At 48.5% G+C, this 19,653-nt stretch overlaps 9 protein-coding genes across 9 annotated transcripts; 5 read left to right on the plus strand and 4 right to left on the minus strand.

Moving 5' to 3' along the window:
* Positions 1 to 14: 14 nt before the first annotated feature.
* Positions 15 to 3,286, minus strand: LCP9604111_3469 (acyl--CoA ligase; the record flags this gene model as incomplete). The annotated part of the gene is made up of 8 exons (XM_039071060.1): positions 15 to 341; positions 397 to 719; positions 779 to 941; positions 995 to 1,261; positions 1,325 to 1,705; positions 1,769 to 2,091; positions 2,155 to 2,311; positions 3,272 to 3,286. The coding sequence occupies 8 exons, from the start codon at positions 3,284 to 3,286 to the stop codon at positions 15 to 17; spliced, it is 1,956 nt and encodes a 651-aa protein (XP_038930736.1).
* A 696-nt stretch (positions 3,287 to 3,982) lies between these two features.
* LCP9604111_3470 (uncharacterized protein) lies at positions 3,983 to 6,470 on the plus strand (the record flags this gene model as incomplete). Its single annotated transcript, XM_039071062.1, has 9 exons — positions 3,983 to 4,079; positions 4,137 to 4,213; positions 4,271 to 4,419; positions 4,471 to 4,598; positions 4,648 to 5,529; positions 5,579 to 5,616; positions 5,674 to 5,859; positions 5,913 to 6,281; positions 6,336 to 6,470. 9 exons carry the CDS (start codon positions 3,983 to 3,985, stop codon positions 6,468 to 6,470), a joined length of 2,061 nt encoding a protein of 686 aa, XP_038930737.1.
* Positions 6,471 to 7,146: 676 nt separating this feature from the next.
* Positions 7,147 to 7,587, minus strand: LCP9604111_3471 (uncharacterized protein; the record flags this gene model as incomplete). The annotated part of the gene is made up of 3 exons (XM_039071063.1): positions 7,147 to 7,298; positions 7,492 to 7,527; positions 7,575 to 7,587. The coding sequence occupies 3 exons, from the start codon at positions 7,585 to 7,587 to the stop codon at positions 7,147 to 7,149; spliced, it is 201 nt and encodes a 66-aa protein (XP_038930738.1).
* A 586-nt stretch (positions 7,588 to 8,173) lies between these two features.
* LCP9604111_3472 (uncharacterized protein) lies at positions 8,174 to 9,322 on the minus strand (the record flags this gene model as incomplete). Its single annotated transcript, XM_039071064.1, has 2 exons — positions 8,174 to 9,156; positions 9,217 to 9,322. The coding sequence occupies 2 exons, from the start codon at positions 9,320 to 9,322 to the stop codon at positions 8,174 to 8,176; spliced, it is 1,089 nt and encodes a 362-aa protein (XP_038930739.1).
* A 243-nt stretch (positions 9,323 to 9,565) lies between these two features.
* On the plus strand, positions 9,566 to 10,302 carry LCP9604111_3473 (mitochondrial 54S ribosomal protein bL19m; the record flags this gene model as incomplete). The annotated part of the gene is made up of 2 exons (XM_039071065.1): positions 9,566 to 9,761; positions 9,824 to 10,302. 2 exons carry the CDS (start codon positions 9,566 to 9,568, stop codon positions 10,300 to 10,302), a joined length of 675 nt encoding a protein of 224 aa, XP_038930740.1.
* Positions 10,303 to 10,891: 589 nt separating this feature from the next.
* Positions 10,892 to 12,756, minus strand: LCP9604111_3474 (uncharacterized protein; the record flags this gene model as incomplete). Its single annotated transcript, XM_039071066.1, has 4 exons — positions 10,892 to 10,987; positions 11,041 to 11,715; positions 11,774 to 12,162; positions 12,219 to 12,756. The coding sequence occupies 4 exons, from the start codon at positions 12,754 to 12,756 to the stop codon at positions 10,892 to 10,894; spliced, it is 1,698 nt and encodes a 565-aa protein (XP_038930741.1).
* Positions 12,757 to 12,819: 63 nt separating this feature from the next.
* Positions 12,820 to 14,050, plus strand: LCP9604111_3475 (uncharacterized protein; the record flags this gene model as incomplete). The annotated part of the gene is made up of 4 exons (XM_039071067.1): positions 12,820 to 12,921; positions 13,043 to 13,054; positions 13,140 to 13,420; positions 13,477 to 14,050. The coding sequence occupies 4 exons, from the start codon at positions 12,820 to 12,822 to the stop codon at positions 14,048 to 14,050; spliced, it is 969 nt and encodes a 322-aa protein (XP_038930742.1).
* A 553-nt stretch (positions 14,051 to 14,603) lies between these two features.
* On the plus strand, positions 14,604 to 17,668 carry LCP9604111_3476 (Hid1 family protein; the record flags this gene model as incomplete). The annotated part of the gene is made up of 8 exons (XM_039071068.1): positions 14,604 to 14,699; positions 14,761 to 15,382; positions 15,438 to 15,535; positions 15,587 to 15,829; positions 15,886 to 16,239; positions 16,286 to 16,529; positions 16,584 to 17,095; positions 17,159 to 17,668. The coding sequence occupies 8 exons, from the start codon at positions 14,604 to 14,606 to the stop codon at positions 17,666 to 17,668; spliced, it is 2,679 nt and encodes an 892-aa protein (XP_038930743.1).
* A 528-nt stretch (positions 17,669 to 18,196) lies between these two features.
* On the plus strand, positions 18,197 to 19,455 carry LCP9604111_3477 (uncharacterized protein; the record flags this gene model as incomplete). Its single annotated transcript, XM_039071069.1, has 6 exons — positions 18,197 to 18,349; positions 18,441 to 18,460; positions 18,517 to 18,548; positions 18,601 to 18,662; positions 18,725 to 18,849; positions 18,906 to 19,455. The coding sequence occupies 6 exons, from the start codon at positions 18,197 to 18,199 to the stop codon at positions 19,453 to 19,455; spliced, it is 942 nt and encodes a 313-aa protein (XP_038930744.1).
* Positions 19,456 to 19,653: the final 198 nt, after the last annotated feature.

A 19,653-nucleotide genomic window follows, 5' to 3' on the forward strand; every position in this document is an offset into this window, starting at 1 on the left:
CATCCCGAAACTTTTTAGATCTTGCTACCTGCCTTTCTCCGTGCCCCCTTCTCTTGATCACGGAGCAACCGGCGAAGAATCTTACCACTCGGGCTCTTGGGAATCGCATCCACAAATCGAATGCCTCCCTTCAACCACTTATGGCGAGCTTTGTGGTCTTCAACATACTTCACGAGAGCTTGGGTGACTGATTCGTCCGATCCTGCGGTGGCAGACTTCACCACGATGGCCTTGGGGACTTCCCCTGCACGAGGATCCGGGACGGCGATAACGGCACAATCCGAGACATCGGGGTGGGCGAGGAGATGGTCCTCGAGTTCGGCAGGCGCGACTTGCAGACCCTAGGAATGATGTGTTAGACTGCGAACATTTCCATCAGCCAGTGGCATCACAAACCTTGACCTTGATCAACTCCTTAATGCGATCGACGATAAACACGTGCTCGACGCCATTCGGGCTGACGCGGATGACAGCCTCGTCTCCGGTACGCATCCATCCGTCCACGAATGTCTCTTCGGTAGCTTTGTCGTTGTTCAGATAGCCTAGCACGACACTTGGGCTTCGGACCACCAACTCGCCGGGTGTGTCGTACGTTGTGATTTCCGTGTTTTCGGGCGTCATGAGGCGTGCCTCGACTCCAGGGAGGAAGGCACCGGATGAACCGAGCCAGATATCGTTCGGGTGGGTCGAGCTCACGACCGTGGACGTCTCTGTCAGGCCTATGCGCGAAAATGTCAGTTTCGGCTCTGTGTCTGTAAGAAGTGCCAATGCCACATACCGTATCCTTGGCGGATCAAAACGTTCGGGTAGAATTTGGAGAAATCGGCGGCTGTCTCCATGCCCAAGGGTGCTGCTCCTGTGAACAAAAGCCGCACGGAGCTCAGGTCATACTTGGAGCACACGTCTTGAGTGCCCAGCATGTGAATGATGATCGGAGGTACCTAAGTGGTTGTGGTCAGCAAAGACAGCTTCTCATCAGCAAAGACATGCTTACCAAGAACAGCGTGGTGATCTTATAGTGTTGAATGGCGGTCAGGTAGGATTTCAATTCAAACTTGGGGAGAACGATTGTTTGGTCGCCTCGGTATGCGCCAGCATGGCCAATGACCACGAGAGCATAGATATGGCTCTGTGGAAGGAGACCAAGAGCAACCTCTGTGTCCGCGGGCTTTGTGCCACCGCCATCCCGATGGTTCTGCTCAAATGCCTTGATCTGAAGGGTATTGGCGATCACGTTGCGGTGGGAGATCTTCACTCCTTTCTTTTTTTTTGCAGCACATGATTAGCCAAAGTTATTATTCAAGTTGTTGGGGGCACTGCTTACCGGCAATCCAGACGTTCCACTTGAGTAGCACAAGAATGCTGTTCGTCGAGCTCCCTCACCTGCGCTCCATCGCAGTTCATCCACCGGCGGTAGAGACTTTCCGGCCTCGATGAGTTCGGAAACAGTCTTATATTCTGTTGGAGGTTTCACGCCGCCAAGAATCTGCTCGGGTACATCGAGTAGGTAGATTTTGCTCTTCGGGAGACCAGCTTTGGCCGCAGCTTCCAGTGAAATGGCGAGGAGAGGAACGCAAGTAACCAGGGCCTTGGCCTTGGAATCAAGCAGCTGATGTGTCAGCTCGGAGGCTGAGTATGAGGCGTTGGCGGGAGTGAGAACACCACCTAGTCTGTGCACGGCCCAGAATAGCGGCAAGGAGTCAATCTAATGGCAAGACGAAAGAATAAGCTCCGTTCTATTCTTCTTGCTATTGTATATTGCACCTACAGTGTTGAGGGCAAACACGGCCAGTGTCTTATCCCATTCCGATCCTTCATTTGGCGCCCAACCAAATTCCTTTGAAAGACTACGAGCCAGTGAGTCAACGCGACTAGCTACCTCACGCGACGAGTATGACTTCCCGCTGAGACCACATGTGTATGGGTCCCGGGAGCCTGCGTGTGGCACTCGTCCGTATTTCTCATTGAGCATGAACTCGCTGATTGGGATAGTGTCAGGGATTGGCTCCAATTGGCCCGCATCCTTTGCCGGCAAAAACACCATTTTTCCAGTTTCTCGGAGTTGCAGCGATATGATATACGTGGTCTCGGCTATTTTTGGAATGAGGTTAGCTGCAGCCAGGTGAGCGCAATGGGGTCTTACGGTTTACCCACAGTTGATATATATGGCAGTGCGAATAAACAAGGGGTCTAGCGAACACACGTGGACTAGGCAATAACCTTGGAAGCAGCTGAGGGGAGATTTAATGGAAAAGTGACGGATGCGGGGAAGCTCGGCAAACCTGCGAGGTTCTCCAACGACACGATGCCGCTAGTACTTTATGCCTCGGTCTATACGTATCCGAGGGTATCATCAATATGTATCCATCAACTTCAGCTGCCAAGGATGTACTAGGTGTAAATCTGGTTCACGATGAATGGCAAGCCCTAATTTTCCCGAAAACCAAGCAATCAAGCACTCTGTCTCGTAAACTTCAATAAACAGCAGAATCCTCGTGGGATTTAAAGTGTGGGCTTGGCGTGCAGATCACTCGAATCCCATTCGCCCGCTTTCGCTCCCGGGATATCTTCAACGGCGCCAACACTTTATTTTTTGAAGCCATTATCTACTTATCTACAGAATGAAACGACAACTTGTCACATTTAGACAATAACATTTCACTATTCTCGAAATACACTAAATAATACTTCAACATATAGGACAAACCAGACGAATGAGTAATGTATCTGGTGACTACCTTCGCGTCCTCGGCTACGAAGATTTACACCCCTCATGTATTCTGTGGGACTTGTCAAATGGCAATGAGAGCCACGACTTCAGGAACATCCACGAGAACGCCCGGTTTGATATCTGATGCAGACCTACATGGACCTCATAACAAACAAGGTAATGTTATGATCCCTGTGGTAGGTCAAGCAGCATGTGCTACGGGTCCCTCTGTCAACGCTGTCTCGGGGGCTACGGTGAGATGGTGGTCAGAGGAATGGGGAGGAGAGAAGAAGAAGAGAAGAAGAGAAATGGGGGGAGGAGACCTTTTATACCCCCAGGAACACGTACCTTCCTCAAGTTCCTAGGTGCCGTGCACCTTCCCTGTCGATGTCAATGTCACATGTCATGCAGGCAGCTCTGGACTTCCTGGTGAACAAAGACATTGCAGTTCTTTGTTCACTCCCAGCCTCCCTGGTTCTTTGATGATCGTGTGCTGTGGCAACACATGAATCACCATATCATTTCTACTTGCACTTCTGAAACTTAAATTGCCCTGGTGACCTCTGTGTAATTCATAGCTAGTGTAAAGAGGTGTTTTTCATAATCTACTGCTATGGGACGTGGAGTTGAAGTAAGTTATGGCGTGCATATCCTTGTTAATCATTTACCCAAGTAGCCCATATTCCAGTCATCTAGTTCATATGCAAGCCACCTGTAACCGAGAAGATCATATCTTGAGTATCTCCTGCCTAGGACAAGCCCAATGGGCTGTCAGCAACGAAATCTGTGCTCTCATTGTGGTATCAATCTTGGGGGGTTCTCGGTCTCCTTCTCATATCAAATTAACATAATGCCATTTGCTTGTACTTTAAAGTTTATCATCAGCAATGGACTTCCTCATGATTAGCTCATCTTGTAACGTGATTCCAAAGTTTACTGCCAGCTTCGCCCCTGCCGCTCTGGCAAAATATATATCGGGCCCTCACCCAGCTCTATCATCCTCCCGTCTTACCCTTCACCCCATCCACTGACACTTTTCATCCCTCTCAAGCATTAGATCCTTACTCAAAGCTGAGTACTGTCTGAAGAATTATACTGAGCACAATTAGAACACCAATTTACCTTATATGATGCCATTGGGCCCTCTGTACTGTGAGTCTGACGATCAACCTCCACTCCCGAATATGATTCTGTTGGCAGTTTGAATCTGTTCTGGGACAATACTTACTTAATTCATAGCAAACTAGCTTGCTTGCACAACAGTTGTGCAAGATGGCACCACGCCCTACTGTCAATCGTCGCCAGGCAGTTCAAAGACCAGTGCGAACAGGCCGGATCGCCAAAACAAAGAAAGAACAAGCCAGCAAAGGTGACAATGTCTTTGTTTTACTGTTATTATTGAATATACCATACTGATACCGGACAGTCTCATCGGACCAGCAAGTTGCTGTCAATGATCAAGCTCTTGAGCCGGTTTATGGAACACCACCAGCCTGGTCAGAGGTATGCTGCTAGTCATCTTTTATAACCCATATGGATATATACTGAATTTTCTGCCAGGGTCGGCAACAACTTTGTGATGCTATTCCCTGGTTTCGCTGCACCCAAGGTGCAATGTATCATAATGAAGGTTTCTGTTATGGCTTCCTCATTGATGCTGACGGTGGTACCCGCACTTATATCGATGAGGAGATCATCATTACCCGAATGTAAGGATTCCTTGTTCAGAGTAACGACTTGCCTATACTAACTTCTATTAGCGGTGGATGCTGTACCAAGGATTCGGAGGGAAACCTGACACTCGAAAAGAACCAAGACCCGGAGAATTCACTCGTCCAAAGCATCATCGCCAGCCAAAACTCCAAGCTTGCTGTTGGCCTTGTTATTGGTAATTTATCAGGGTTTTTTTTAAAGGAATCCGCTAATCACCGTTTTAGGGAGCAAGAACAAGATTCTCAATCGAGAGCTTCCGCATCGGTACAACATTATGGACTGGTTTCGTGTTACCAATGTCTGGTTTGAAAAGATTGGCAAGAAACACGGAGTCAAAGTCCGCTTTGAGAAACTGAACCTCGCGGAAAAGAGCTGGTGGGCGGCCAAGTACTCTCTCCCACCAGTGCCCCTTCATGGACGGGACTTTGAAACAAAGCCCGAAACCCTCAAGTGTGAGAGATGCTCTACGGAAAGTATTCGCTTGTACGAGGATGGGTGGATGTGCCTTGACCCTAGTTGCGTCGACTTCTGGAAGATTGAAAACGCTTCCCCTCCCGCTGAGCTCACTTTCAATCCTGATTTCCTGAGCTTTCGCAGTCCTCCGGACCCAGAAATCCAGCCACACTACAGTCTAGTCCCTGATCTTTTGTTGACATTGGATGAGAATGCCGCGGATGTTAGCACAGCTCGTATTGCCTGGAAGGGAATTGTGTGCCCTATGTGTTTCAAATGTATCCGACGAACTTTCTGGCGAGGTTGGAAATGCGATGATGACTCTATTGGCGAGGAATGTGCGAAAAGCTGCCCTTTTCAAAAGTTCATGAACATGAAGCCCGTTTCGCTTCGAGTCGTCCTCGATCATTTCGAGTTGGCCCCGATCAAGCGAGCAATTATTTTTGATCGGAAGTTTAACACTCCAGAGATTGACGACAAGACCTTCTTTCCTTACCGAAAGTTGACCTACAAACTTGATGGAGTTGGCTCGATTACCCATTTTGTGTCCAACAAAGCTATCAATAGCCGTGCGAATGGACCAGACGACCTGTTCATCAATCTCCAACGTGATGATCTTGGCCTCAAACGATTTCAGCTTCAGTCCAGTCTAGGTAAGTGAGCCAGATCCAAGCTTCAGAAATATTTCTCACATTGAAACAGTTGCGGGTACATTGACCTCACATTTCGCCGTCAACTATGTAAGTGACAACATTACCTTGACATTTTAGTGTCCACTATCTGACGAGATTACACAGGGTATGCCCTACAAATATGTCGTATCTGTCGATTCCAAGGGCTTCGATGAAGCACCTAATGACATGCTCCAGGCTCTGGGCCGTTTGTCATGGGCAACTGAGAAGGCAGTCATCTCTTCTGGAGATAAATACCTGCCTCCAAATGAGCTACTGACGCTCGGCTATTTCGAGGAAATGAAGATCGGAGTAAGTCAGAGCTGTGAATTGAGAATAATCTGTGCTAAATTTTCTTCTATCAGTTCCATGATGACGGCGAGTCCTCGCTGGGGCCCAGTATCGCCACACTGTCTCTTGGAGCGAAAGCAACTATGTTCGTCCGCATGAAGTATAAGTATTTCAATGGCTCTACCCGAAGGGCTGAGCCCAGGCAAATTGGGACCCTTCTGCAGAATGACCCTGTTCTGAAAGACTGCATGTTTGAGGGTGAACGGCGGACACTGAAGGAGGAGTTCGATGCTGGTGAGATCTCGCAATCTGATTATGATGACTCTCGCCGTGCTCTGGCAATGGGCCGCAAGGGAAGAGAGGCCCCAGTTACCATCAAGATGGAACTTAATCATGGTGATCTTGTTGTCATGCACGGAGAGGATCTCCAGAAATACTACGAGGTTTGTGGTTTTCTACTCTTTACCAACATTGAAAGTCAAATCTGACCAATACAGCATTCGGTGGTACCTGAGAACAAATTGCGCTTTGCTTTGACCGCGAGATACGTCAAGCCGGACCAAGTCGATGCGAGAGAGATCCAGAAAGGCCAGTTTTCACTCACCCCCGACCAAATCTACGATGGAAAGTGATATTATTTTTTTGTCTTATGACATGATTCCGGAACATTTTTCCCAGTTCTGCCATCACACGACCTTATATCTATCAGAGTATCGCCAGTTGCTGGGCTAACATTTCCTTTTTATCTTACGAATATTTCTATGTGTCCAGGTCATGTTTTGCTACTTTTGCTATATACCCTACTGCTTATACTTTTTATTGTATGCTTTCTATCAGTTATATTCGTGGAAGACTTGATGGACACTGCCGTGCTATCAAATATTATACCCCCTCTCTAATTTTCAAGGCTTTTTCGTGTTGATAACCAATTCTAGTGCAAGATAAACACATGTGTTGTTGTTATATAGTTTGTTTCGGGTCGTATTTCCGGCTTGGCGAAAGTAAATGCTCTGTTCGACAACAACAAAAAGGGAAGAAAAATTCAAACTGCTGTATTCAATCAACAAAAAGAAAGGCAAAAGGAGCCCGACAAACGGTTCTCAGATATGAAGCCTCGCTTCGTGTTCTCAAAGGCTCGAACGGGGCTGTGTTAGCGAACACGTCAGTATGCCGGCTTCAAAGACCAGAGGTGGGTCGTAAGGGAATGCAAACAAAGAAACGCTCTTCTAGGTAAGACGACGGGAGAGATTAGAATCTCCTATAAATCCCCCCAGGTTCATTGCAGTAAACATTCAATCCAATTCTCAATCACCACTCTGTTTTCGCTCGAAATCTTTTCTTTGTATCTTCATCAGCGGTCGCATCATCGTCCCTGTCGCCGCTCCCACTGGACTCCGTATCGTCGCGCCAACCGAGAGGGAGAGCCTCGGGATCGTCCGAGAACACAGTACTTCTGTGGCCTATCAAATTCGGTTAGCATGATGCCGCAAAGAAATAAAGTGCTGTGTTCTCGGACGATCCCGAGGCTCTCCCTCTCGGTAGGCGCGACGATACGGAGTCCAGTAGGAACGGCGACGGGGGGCAGCGATAGTTTTGCTATAGGTAATACTATGTAATAGCGTATGGTAGCTGTAGCGCTTACGCGACCTATACCGTCCTTGATTCCACGGTCGGATCGGGATGACAGTCCTACGGTTAGTTAGTATGATGCTGTAAAGAAATGGATGAATACGCACGAATTGAACTCATGATGATGCGACCGCTGATGAATATGCAAATTTTATTTTTTCAAACGAAAATAGAGTGGTGATTAAGGGCTCCTCCAAGTCCCAGTTGGTGACAACGTCTATCGGCTAGATTCACCTCAATTCCTTCGGTGCTGATGATGAAACTGACGAAATTGGTTCGCTTAGTGCTAAAGCCGTACTTAGCGATCTCTGCCTGCAGACCTGCCTTACGTGGGTTGAATTATCGAAAGCTGAGGGAGGCGTAGTATATAGTAGTATATAGCACCATGCATGTGACCTTGTGGCCCTAACCGACGCTTTACTCGCACTTCCCACTCGGAAGAAACCGTAAGATAAATCTGATATGACCGATCTGGTATGCATTTGTGAGGATCATCTAGTTTATTATGTCTGCACACTACGACCAAAATGTGTCGTTCACGGTCATTGGAAGAGACTGACAGGAAATAGCACCTTGCAGGATCAGATGTGGCAGAAATAAGATATCTATTTTGTGAAATACACAGCCAGCTCAAAAATATCCGGGAAGTACAGTATTATACACGCCGATGTGGCTCAATCAACACCAAAAGGAATCACAACATAGCTCAAGCGTTCGTCTCGATCTTTTGTTTGGGCTTGTCCGCAAGCAATTGTTTAACCACATTGTCTGCAAGCACATCGGCGTTCTTGACTTTCTCCAACTGCGAAATCAGGATAGGCTTAAGCTTATCACAGCGAGCCTGGAAATTCCCAGTGTCATGTGATGCCCTGGGCAACTCGAGGGCCAAACGCATGCCGTTGTAAACGGCAAGGTTCTCCTCGACTCTTTCGATGTTCTCAAAGCCAGTGGACGCGTCGTCCTGGAAATTTCCTCGGGACCAGGCCGCATCAAGCTTCTGAGAGTAGCTACGGACTAAGCCTATCTGGGTCTCATCGATTTTCGCACAGGCGGCACTGAGCTCCAAAAGCGTGCCGATGACGAAAGGCTGGTGTTTGGGGTCATCCTCAAGGTTCCGAACGGAGTGTTCATCAGCATCCATCAGGCTAGCTGCCTCCCTCGCCAATTTCAGAGCCTTGACGGTTGGGGCTCCCTCGAAATTCGCTTTCGCCGCTGTCTTGTGAAGCTCAAAGAACAGACGGCGAGCAATGTTCCTGTTGCTGAGAGTCAAGCCGGTGCGATGGGACTGCTTGGCACACTCGATAATGGTTGAAAGCTTGCTAGCCGCGCTGGTTTTGCGAATGATGAACTCCCACCGGTCGCTGTTGATGGCATAGTTTGACATCCGGAGTCCACTGAGGTACGGGAAAAGGTTGCTGTAGTTCTTGGTCGCAACCATCAACTTGAGAACCTCGAGAGCGTCTTTCTTCGATGGCAGATCGTGGTGCTTCTTGGGCGTTAGGGTGAACTCTTCGGTCTCGCCAATCTTCACGGTAATCGGCTCGTTTTCCAATTGTTTGGCGTATTTCTCTCTGAACACGCTCTTTCTCTGTCGCTTGGGAAGAGCGAGGGGTATGAAGAGTTCATTGCGGAACCGCTCCAGGGCTTCGTCTAACTCGGGGGAGGATGTTGAGGTGAAGGTTGGGATTACTGTTCCGAACGCCTCCGATGAGAATTTGACACCACGATAGATCGGTTATTAATACATACCTGAGTTCGAACCATAGCTGCGGGCCTGCATCGGTCTCAGAATAGACTGGCGCACCGAGCCGGTGGTGCTTTGGCGGAAGAGCCTGCTCATGGCGATTTGCGCCATCATGTGTGATCAGAGGCTATATATGAAGCTATGCAGGGTATGAGAGTAGTAGCTGATAGAATGATAAATTTCCCTCAAAGTAAGAACAAGAAAACGAGGTGGATCGGTATCGTAGAATCGGAGGAGAAAAAAGAATCGCTGTTATCTGCAACCCGAACGGGCAATTGAAGGCTTGGCGGAAATTCTGCCGATCCGGCCAAAACTCGACTCCGACTTTCTTGACTTGACATCCTCATCACAACCATGGCGGCTCTACCAGCAATGCGCCCGCTGGGCTGCTTAAGGTCCTTGCTACGGGCCTCGGAGCCTATCCAACCCTTCATCAACCGTCGATTCATTTCAACGGCCTATTCGAAGAGGCCCGAACGGGTACCTCTTCCCCCAAACATGCCTGAGCAATTCCTATCCCAAATACCTCTTCGCTTTCGTCCGGATCCTGGTAGGTCCTTTCCAATCGAGTGAAACGACGCGAGCTGTACTAATGGTCGCTATCTCATATAGAGCGTGAGCCCCTCAAGATCTACCCTGCTCCGCCATCTGCTCGCAAAGCATGCAAAGACCCCATTGCAGCAGTTACCGAATCGCAATTGGCAGTCCTCGATCCTACCGGTGAGCGCAAGGCCATGTTCGACTACCGACGAAACCCGCGCAGTGTCAAGACGGGCGATATCGTACGAGTGACATTCAAGAACGGCGACCCATTCAACGGAATTGTTCTGAGCATCAAGTTGCGCGGAATTGAAACGTCATTCCTTCTGCGAAACGAGCTTACTCGTGTCGCTGTTGAGATGTCCATCAAGGTCTTCAGTCCCAACGTGAACAGCGTGGAGATTGTCCAGCGATCGGAGAAGAAGCGCAGAAGGGCGAGATTGTACTTCTTGAGAGACCGCAAGCACGACCGTCGCAGCGTGGAGAATGTTGTGGCCAACTATGTTCGCCAGAAGAAGGCTTTCTTGGGTGGCGGCAATCGCCGGCAGTGATTGAGTTAGAGGGCGTCCGGCGTGACCCTCATTTGCATACATGTGGCTGTATTACTACCTTTGTACTTCATCTGTGTTTATAAATTGCGATATCAAACAACTTTGAGCTTTTCTATTCTAGCGCCTATGCCTCAAAACACTCGCCGCTGCCCGACTCTTCAACGCTTAATCCGACAACCGACAGCTTCTTTCTGTTCTCAACCACTTGTTGGATACTGACTTCGATTTCTGCCCTGAACAAGGAATGACATTCGCTGTCCGAGTTAGATATGAATCCCATACAAGAAATGCGTTCTGATGCATGGAGAGCTCATATTGGACGGTGAGAGTCTTTAAGGGTTGTCATCAGAACATACTCTTCCAAGTAATCTTTATCATGTCACCAGCAATCTGATAAAAGCAATGCGTAGGACAGCCGTGTCATCCGAGAAGACATCTAAATAGACTACTAAAGGCTCAACTAGCAGCCAAACATTTATACATATAGTTGGAAATTTATTGATGAAATATACACAAACTCATTACCAAATGTCCCGGCAGTTCAAGTTTCAAGTACGCTATAAAGAATGCTATTTTGGGATTGATACGCTCAGGAAGACAATTCCAAGGTATTGTCCTTGCTGATATGGCCTCGTTCAGGAAGAGTGACGGTGCCACCGACAACAGCAGGGCCAGAGACGGTGATCTAGACGTGAATGTTAGTTCTATATGAAAGTGGCGGAATTGGACTCGACGTACCTGTCCCTCTTCTGTGCCGTAAGGGGAGTCTTCAGGGATATTGGTCAGAGTAATCTCAGTGCTACTCAGCGGGGCGCCAAAGTGGCTAGGACCGGGGAGGCATCTATAATCAAAGGCGTTTGTTTGCGCAATCGCACCAGCAACACCGGGGCCGGTCAAGGCATACACAAGCCGAGCCCCGGTGAAGATTCTAAGGTCGGTCAATTGTTCAGAGGTAAGATGGACGGCAGGGTCGCCATCGATACGGTGGGAGATGCAAAGCAAGCGCAATTCATCTAGCGAAAGCTCAGATGTCGGACTGACACGAGCCAATTGGCTGAAAACGTTGCGCGTCGGCATGTTTCCTGCATCTAAAGTCCGTGCCTGAAGCCAGCGTCCAAGAGAGGAAATGATACCAGTGTGCGGGCGCATGATATTGTCGTGGTACTCAGCCATGGTTTGAGATGAGGCAATAATGACTGTGGGAGACACCCCAGCTGTAGCCAAAGCGAAATCGACATCCTCTCCAGCAACAGAGTTCAGGGCGATGGATGAGTTGGCAAACAGTGCAGCCATAGTCATGCAGAGAGGGTAGGTGCGAGAAAGAGAGTCGATAGGAAGAACAATGTCGGTTGGGTTGAAACGCTGAGTACGAGGGAGGGCGGAGGTTAATGCTCCGATGGCAGACACCAAGTTCTAGTTGAATGTCAGTGAAAGTAATATCAGACAAGTTGACAAGTTGAGCTGGTCTTACCTCTGGCTGGAAATCGATAAATTGGCCGGATTGTGAGGAAGACGGCCAAACAGTGTGGACGGCAGGGGTTGCTGTCTTTGGGTCGTACTGAGGCACATCATAGCTAGCGATTTCTTTGAACTCCTCGACCAGTTCATGCCAAACTGCAACCTTCAGAGTATCTTCGACGTTCTCGGGGAGTGCGTTCCAGTCCATGTGTTGATTGCCATACTTGGCAACCCAAAGGACGAGCGTCAATTGATTGTTACCCTTGGCGACGAGAGAAAGGTCCAGAGATCCGGCTTCAGCAATAAGGACATCCGCTTTTACCTGTTGAAGATGTGCTGATAATGTCTCGGCTGGAAGGTTGTGCGGCACAATGACCGTCTCGTATCCATAGAATGCACCACCTATATTGCGCAAGGTTAGACATCGAGACTCACACCTAGGATGATAAGGCACGCACCAAAGATTGTAGCTAAAAGCTCGATAGAGTCTGTAAGGCAAACAGCCACCGTTTTCGCGCCGGAAGTTTGGAGATGATGACCGATGACATTGATTTCTTGCGTCACCTCGTCCAAAGAGTGCTCGACGGCCTTTCGACCCAAGACCGTGTAAATCTTGCCTTGATTTCCCGAAAGAGTACCATCCTCATTCATAGCTCCACGCACAGCAGTCTTCCAAATATCACGTAGGTCTCCTCTTCGACCGCCGGTCCATTTCGGGGCGCCCGGGTCCTTGACGTTTAGTCCGAAGCGAAGAGGTAAGCCATATGGGGTTTCTAGGCACCTATAAGTAGCAGATTCACCCTGCTTGCGGATTGGGGCTGCTGTCGATTGGCGAGCAAGTAAGAACGGATGCACATCTGGATCCCGAGACGAGACGACAGAGTAAACCGCAAAAGCGAGGACAATCCCGGCGACAATGGTAGTGTAGATATTCCAGTCGGCGAGAACATCGGCCACCAAGGTATCCAGCTTCTCCACAAGTGAAGTATCAGCCATTTTAGTTGGTCAATATGGGGAGCAGAAGATGAAGAAGTGTCAACAGTCAGCAACTAGTTAGTTATGACGTTGAGGGGCACGGCGATAAGGTGTGTCAGCTTGGCCGGGTCAACTTATGCCCGTGCAACCCCTTCCTTGAGCGCCGAGCGCAGCCACTTTGGGATCGTCAATTTATAGCCAAACAACAACAATAATGACTTTTTGAAAGAAGAATTGTTCATTGCTACGTGCACTACTAACTGACAGCTGCTTGTGTTTGCTCTCTTCTAGGTAAGTACTAAACTAGTTCATAATATCAGTGAGTCCAATCCCTCTTGTCAAAAAGACCTCGCAAAAAAACAGTCTACGCATCTACGGATCAGTAGCTGATTTCACGATCCTAGTCTCCAGTCAAGTTCACCTCACTCTGCACTCTCGACATCATCTTCACCACGGTAGCAATGGCCACTCAATTTCTTCCTTCCACCCCGAAAGCGACACCTCCGCTGCCTCCTCCCACTCCAGAGGGTACCCTGACCCCTGGAAAATGGCGACACCCTCAACTGGAAGAGATCGTTCGGCGGCAAAATGCAGCTACATTTGATCAGAAAAATGTGAAGAAGCTCGTTTGGAACGGCGCAGCTTTGATACTGAGCTGGACATTTGGATCTACCTTCAAAAGCTAGTGAGTGCGATAAGAACTCTGATCCGTCGCGTCGCGTGCTAACGGTCTTATTTAAGCTTACGCCAAATACTCGATACCAACCATATCTATCAAGAAATCCCGTTACTCATTCTCCAACTCTTCTTCGTTTTCAATGTTATAGTGGCCCTCTCTCCCCTCTTCCGGCCAACGGACGACCTCTCCGACATTCCCCTTACCCCCACCCAGCGCTCACTTCTTGGTTTGGATCCTGCTGCCACACCACCAGCAACGCCTGGAACAGTATTTGTTACCCCACCCAGATACCGGCTTTCTTCACGCAAGGCCAGTCCTGCTAGCAGACAGCCCTCCCCAATTTCCGCGAATGCAAGCTTTTCTGAGCGTCGCTCTTCCATCAGCACACCCTTCTCGCCTGTATCCAGCCCCCTGCTTTACAAAGCGATGTCGAATGGAGGCAGAGAATCTATTCAACGCCAGAGCTTTGGATCCTCGTCCCCTCTGACTCGAAGTAACTCCTTTGGAGAGTCGACCATGAGCATGGGCCCAGGCACACCTTCCCCGCTTATGGGAAAACGAGGAAGTCTGGGGGTCAAGAACAAGTGGCTATATGAGAGGAGCCGCCGGCTTTCGGCTAGCGGAGGAGCCCCCTGATTCTTTCCAGCTTTCTGGACAAACTTGCGAACGGGCACTTGGGTCATTCATGGTTTTGGTGTTTAACGTGTTCAATGTCATAGCGGTTGCTTCATTCGTAATGTATTTCAAGGATACCAATTCGCGCTTATTATTACAGGCTCGTTTCATTTGACGTACATTCGTGTTGTTCATAGAAACCGAAACCGGTGGCTGTTGGATATTTTTTCCGTCCTCCCTATGGATGCTAAAAGTGCCTTTTGATACATGGCAACAAATAGGTCAGAATAGGATAAGGAGATGTATATAAGATGAGGTATCATTCTGCTGTGATGTCTCATCATATGTACGGAGTACCGTCTACTGTAAACCGTACTGTTGGCATTCGGTCTATCTGCCATACCCCGTGTTCAAGCCAAGATCCCGCGCCCGGACGATTAGGACCGCCAACCACTTCTAGCACTCGGCAAATAAACAGGCAGAAAGCGCCCTCGCATCACTTACACTTCGAAATTTGCTGTGAAAATCCGCATGAAACCGAGAACGGCGTGACTACTAGCTCTTTCCTTTTGCTATGGGAGCTTCGGAGTCCAAGCTTGTCTTCAAACAGGGTATCTTCCGCCTCTCCGAGGAACAGGAGATCCCCGCAGACGACCCCTACTGGACCCGAGTACGTTCTGATACATATTGACTGTATGTCCTGGAGACTTGGAGGCTAACCACGGTGGCAGTTCTGGGAACTTCCTGAATCAACCGAAGATGTCTTTAGCCTTTTCACACCGGCTGACATACGACGCACACGCGATCATGCCTTGCCCAACTTCAAAACACTCATACTAGCAGTCGCATCACGACTGACTGTATTGAGAAACCATCCCTCATTCCCCGACCCCGATCTTGCCCCCGAGCGTGAGGTCCTCAACTGCATTCGGATCCTCACTCGTCTCCTCCCCTATGTTTACGAGGCGGAGCATCTGGAGGAATGGGATGATAATGTATTCTGGACACGGAGAAGGAGAAGGACAAGACAATCACAGATTGCTGGGGAGGTACTCTTCGACGAAGCACAATCGGAGGGTAACCAAGAGGCGACATCACCGCGTGCGGAGGATTACGAAGATTTGAAGCCTCTTGCTGAGGAGTTGATAGACACATTGATGGACTTGCTCTTCTTTGCTGACTTCACAATCCCACGACTTCCAACTGCAAAGAGCAAGGTCTCTTTTTCAATTTGGCAGAGTGGTGTCGGCTGTAACACGGCTATGGGGTCTAACAAAACATTGGAGAGCAACCGATGCGAGATTCTGCGGCTTATGCTTACTCTGACTGGAAAGGCCATGTATTTGCCGTCTAGTGAGTTCATAGTCTGATACAACCAAGGTACTCTAACTTTTACTGACTGGTATAGATACATTGCCCGTTCAGGGTGTCAAGGCAATCACTTATATCACAACATGCCAAGATAAGCAGGCTGTCTTGACCCTCCTTTGCTCTCTTCTCAATACAGTATGTTATGTTTTGCTCAATCGGCGGTGGAGCTATGCTAATCCAAAACAGGCCATGAAGTATAACCCCGCGTCGTGGAGAGTCCCATATGACCACGTTGTTTGGAAAGATCCCAGGCAGATTTTGGTGATTTATTGCGTGCAACTTCTTCTTGTCCTTTTGATGTATCCTATTCCAGAAGATGGCCGTGGAACACCACCGAAGAATTATTATCGCCATTACTTCGGCAGGCTACATAGACCTCAAGACTTCCAGTTCCTGGTGGATGGCATGACGAGAATTCTGAACCAGCCGGTATTTATTCTCTGCTTACTCGTGTATTAAGAAGTTATGCTAACTGATCAAACTAGATGCAAGCTACCGCTTCGTATCTTCCTGGGAGTCAAAAATCGGTAAAATGGGCCCCTGAGATGTTGGTCCTTTTCTGGGAGACCTTGCAATGCAACAAAAGGTTCCGGTCATTTATCATCGACTCCAATCGCTCCCATGACTTCCTTGTTCTATGTATCTTCTATGCGATGGAATATAGAATGGATCCTTCCAAACAAGGAGTGGTCCGGATGTGCGTTTTCATCCTTCAGACAATGAGTGCGGAGTCGACATTTGCGAAGAGCCTGAACAACAGTTTCGAAGCTCAAGAGACCTTACCACAATCGATCCGACTGCTCAAGTTCCGGGGATCTTATGCCGACTATCTGATTATGGTTTGTCTTTTGTTCCATCTAAATAATACCATACTAACCAGCACAGTCAATTCACACGTTGATGACAACCAGCAAGGGGAACCTAGACACTGTGTATCCTCCACTTCTGATCATCCTCAACAACATCGCTCCCTATATCGAACATATTTCTCCCAGCGCCTGCTCAAAGGTCATTCAGCTTTTCTCTTCTATGTCCGCGCCCAGCTTCTTGTTGGCGAACGAATCCAATCATACTCTTCTTGCATCGTTGCTTGACTTCATTAACATCATCCTCGAGCACAAGTTCATCGGTAATTACCCTACCCAGATCTTCTCTTTCGGTCATAGCTTCTGACTTTATCTAGACAACTCATATCTTGTCTACTCGATACTGAAGTACAAGCAACGCTTTGAGGCCGTGCGGGCTTTCACTCTCGAGAGTGGCCAACAAGAGATCGAGCGGCAGAATGAGAAGAAGAAAGCTAGCAGTTCTTCAGATGTCGCTATTAGCCCTACATTTTCGCAGTCAGAGGATGATCTACATACTCCTTCGGGTGCCAGGTCGCCGTTGACTAGGATCCCCGAAGAAAACAGCCCATTTGCAATTGGCGATGATGACTCCGATGATGAACGTGAAGATGGGGCACAGACTCCGTCTCAATCATCATTCTCAACTCATACCTCACGGAGACCCTCCATGGCATCCACCATTGATGAGAACGGAGTGCAGCAGGTGCGAGGAATGTCCGAAAAGGCACGAGGAAAGAAACCAGCTGGACATCCTCCATTCTCCCGGCAGAACAGCATGACCAGTCAAACAAGCATGTCTGCTTTGTTCACACCCTCTCCTAGTGGCTTCACACCAACCGTCCCATGGGTAAGTCTATGCAGACCGAATCATTTTTCCAATAAATGTTTCGCTACTAACAATATTTGCCAGCTCGAGTCTTGGTTGCCAGAGCTTCCATTGCATACAATCCTTACCATAATCTCAGCCATTGCACCTCATATACCCGATGCAGCGCTTGCCAGCGCTGCTAGTCCGGAGGCCCGTACACTAATCCACAATCTTCCATCATTTGCTGAAGAGCCTGGGGTTACAAGTATAATCTCCGAACCAACGCCGGTTCGCGTGCAATCATTCGAGTGGTCCGCACTTTCCATGGGCTGGTACGAATCGTTGCTGTGGGGCTTCATCTTCTCCAGCGAGATGGTAGTGGGTTCCGCTTCTGGTGCAACTCCAGGAACAGTTGGTGTTTGGAACGGCACAGCCATTAAACTCTTCAGAGTCCAAGAAGCTGCCGCTCAAGGCCCGACTTTGCTTGCGCCCAAGGGTGCAGTTGATGCTGTGGGCAGCAACCTGGTCCAACGTATCGGAAACCTCAGCCTTCGGGGTCGGAACTCACAAGACTCTGGAGCTGCCTCTTCGCCAAGTGTGCGGGAGGTTTAAGGCAATATTTCCGTGACGTATGGGTCTCTTTCATAATCAGACCTTTTCTTCTACAATCTCGCTGTCTTCCGCCTTCAAGTTCCATGACGACGGTGCTGGTCTTGCGATTTTCATGTTTTTAGCACCTTCTTAAATCCATGTCTGCCATTCATGCCAAATACCATACATTACTATTCTCGGTTTCTTGTAGTCTCTCAAGTAAATGACCAGTGCGATCAGCTCTTAATTGGTGTCGCACTTTGATTGCCCTTTGGCTGTTCTTTTTCTAAGAGTCGAGAGAGCGACCACATGATAGATATAATCAGTTTCAAATGATCAACTCGATTCATTCTATACTAACTTGGAAAATGTTCGACCTCGATGTTATGGATACCCCTTGTGGAAACACGTGAGTCCGGGTTCCGATCGTCATCGCAATTTGCCTCTCCAATTCAGTCAATTGAATTCCACCTTCTTTCAACTCCAGCTCGATATATAAAGGCGGGTCAATTATTCGGGTGATCTTGTCATTAAATGCCCTCTGCCTTCATGTTATTCCTCTCTAGCGTTGCTGTGGCTCTCCTCGCGGGTCCGGATCCAGCTCTCGGGGCGATCACCTCTAGCCTACAGAGCATCTTAAAAAACACCCATGGCAGCCCAGACTATAGGTATCCCACTGATCTAACAAGAGATCTATTACCCGTGAGTCTATCTGTGGCACCATGTATCGATAAACTCTGTGGGGTTTCCGCCATCTGGAATATTGTTAACCCTGGATGCAACGAATCTCTAGATTCCTGTTCATTCTCATAAGTAAGGACACTTCTCATGGTCACTCCAAACTTGTTCATCCGCTGATTATCCCAAAGTGACTATTGGCGAGACGAGCCTTTCTATACCGGTATGCAGAGCTCTACTATCTAACTGATTATCCCTAACATTACCATGCACAGGTCTCTCACATGGCTGCACATCTACCGAAGCCGATGTCTGGTTATACAATGGCACCCTCTATGTGAGCTTAATTAACCGATGATGCCTTGCGCGCTCTTCTGGGTAGCATGCTAATTAGACAAGGTTGGCCACGATGAATCCGCCCTGACGGAGTCTCGAACTCTTGAATCCTTGTATATCAACCCAATTTTAGACGTGCTAGAGCGCCAGAACCCCGAGAGTCCATTTATATCATCGCCAACTAAAAAGTGAGTATCTGGCCAGGACCCGATATGGTCTCACTGCTAATGCTTTCTTGAAACAGCGGTGTGTGGGATACCGTTCCCGACCAAACGCTTTACTTCTTCATTGATGTGAAAACATCCGGCCCCGAGACGTTCCAGGCGGTAATTGCCGCTTTAGAGCCTCTAAGAGAGAAGGGCTACTTAACTACCGTCAAGGATGGCAAAACCGTTACCAATGGACCCGTCACCATCATTGGCACCGGAGAGACACCGTTCGATATGGTAGCGCCCATCAAAGACCGAGACTACTTCTTCGATGCGCCGCTGGCAGATCTCAATGATCCCAAATATGCCGATATAACTGGCGTTATCTCGCCTGTTGCTTCGACGAATTTCCGGGAAGCCGTCGGCAAGATAACTGTCGATACAGATCCAATTCTCTCAGACGACCAACTCAAAGCTCTCCGGGACCAAATTTCCACCGCAAATGAGCGCGGTATTGGGGCTAGATATTGGAACACGCCACACTTCCCGATTCGTGCACGAAACCTTGTCTGGAGGACTCTTTTGAGAGAAGGAGTCATTCTACTCAATGCCGATGATCTAGATGCTGTGGCTTCTTACTTTTAAGTGGCATCCGGCCCAACTATGGTACCAAGGTCCTACTATCACTTATGTACCATTACATCAATGCCCCGTGTGTGGCTTTTTACAGGGATTTATGTTAATAACCCTAGTCGGATTCTTTCCGGATTCTCCTTGATTAAAAGATAGACAGTATCGGCTCCTTTGTCAATGTGATATTCATATGCCATAACCCTCGTCTTC

The sequence above is a fragment of the Penicillium roqueforti genome, assembly GCF_015533775.1.
Source record: "Penicillium roqueforti strain LCP96 04111 chromosome Unknown scaffold_05, whole genome shotgun sequence".
Taxonomy (NCBI): Eukaryota; Fungi; Ascomycota; class Eurotiomycetes; order Eurotiales; family Aspergillaceae; genus Penicillium; species Penicillium roqueforti.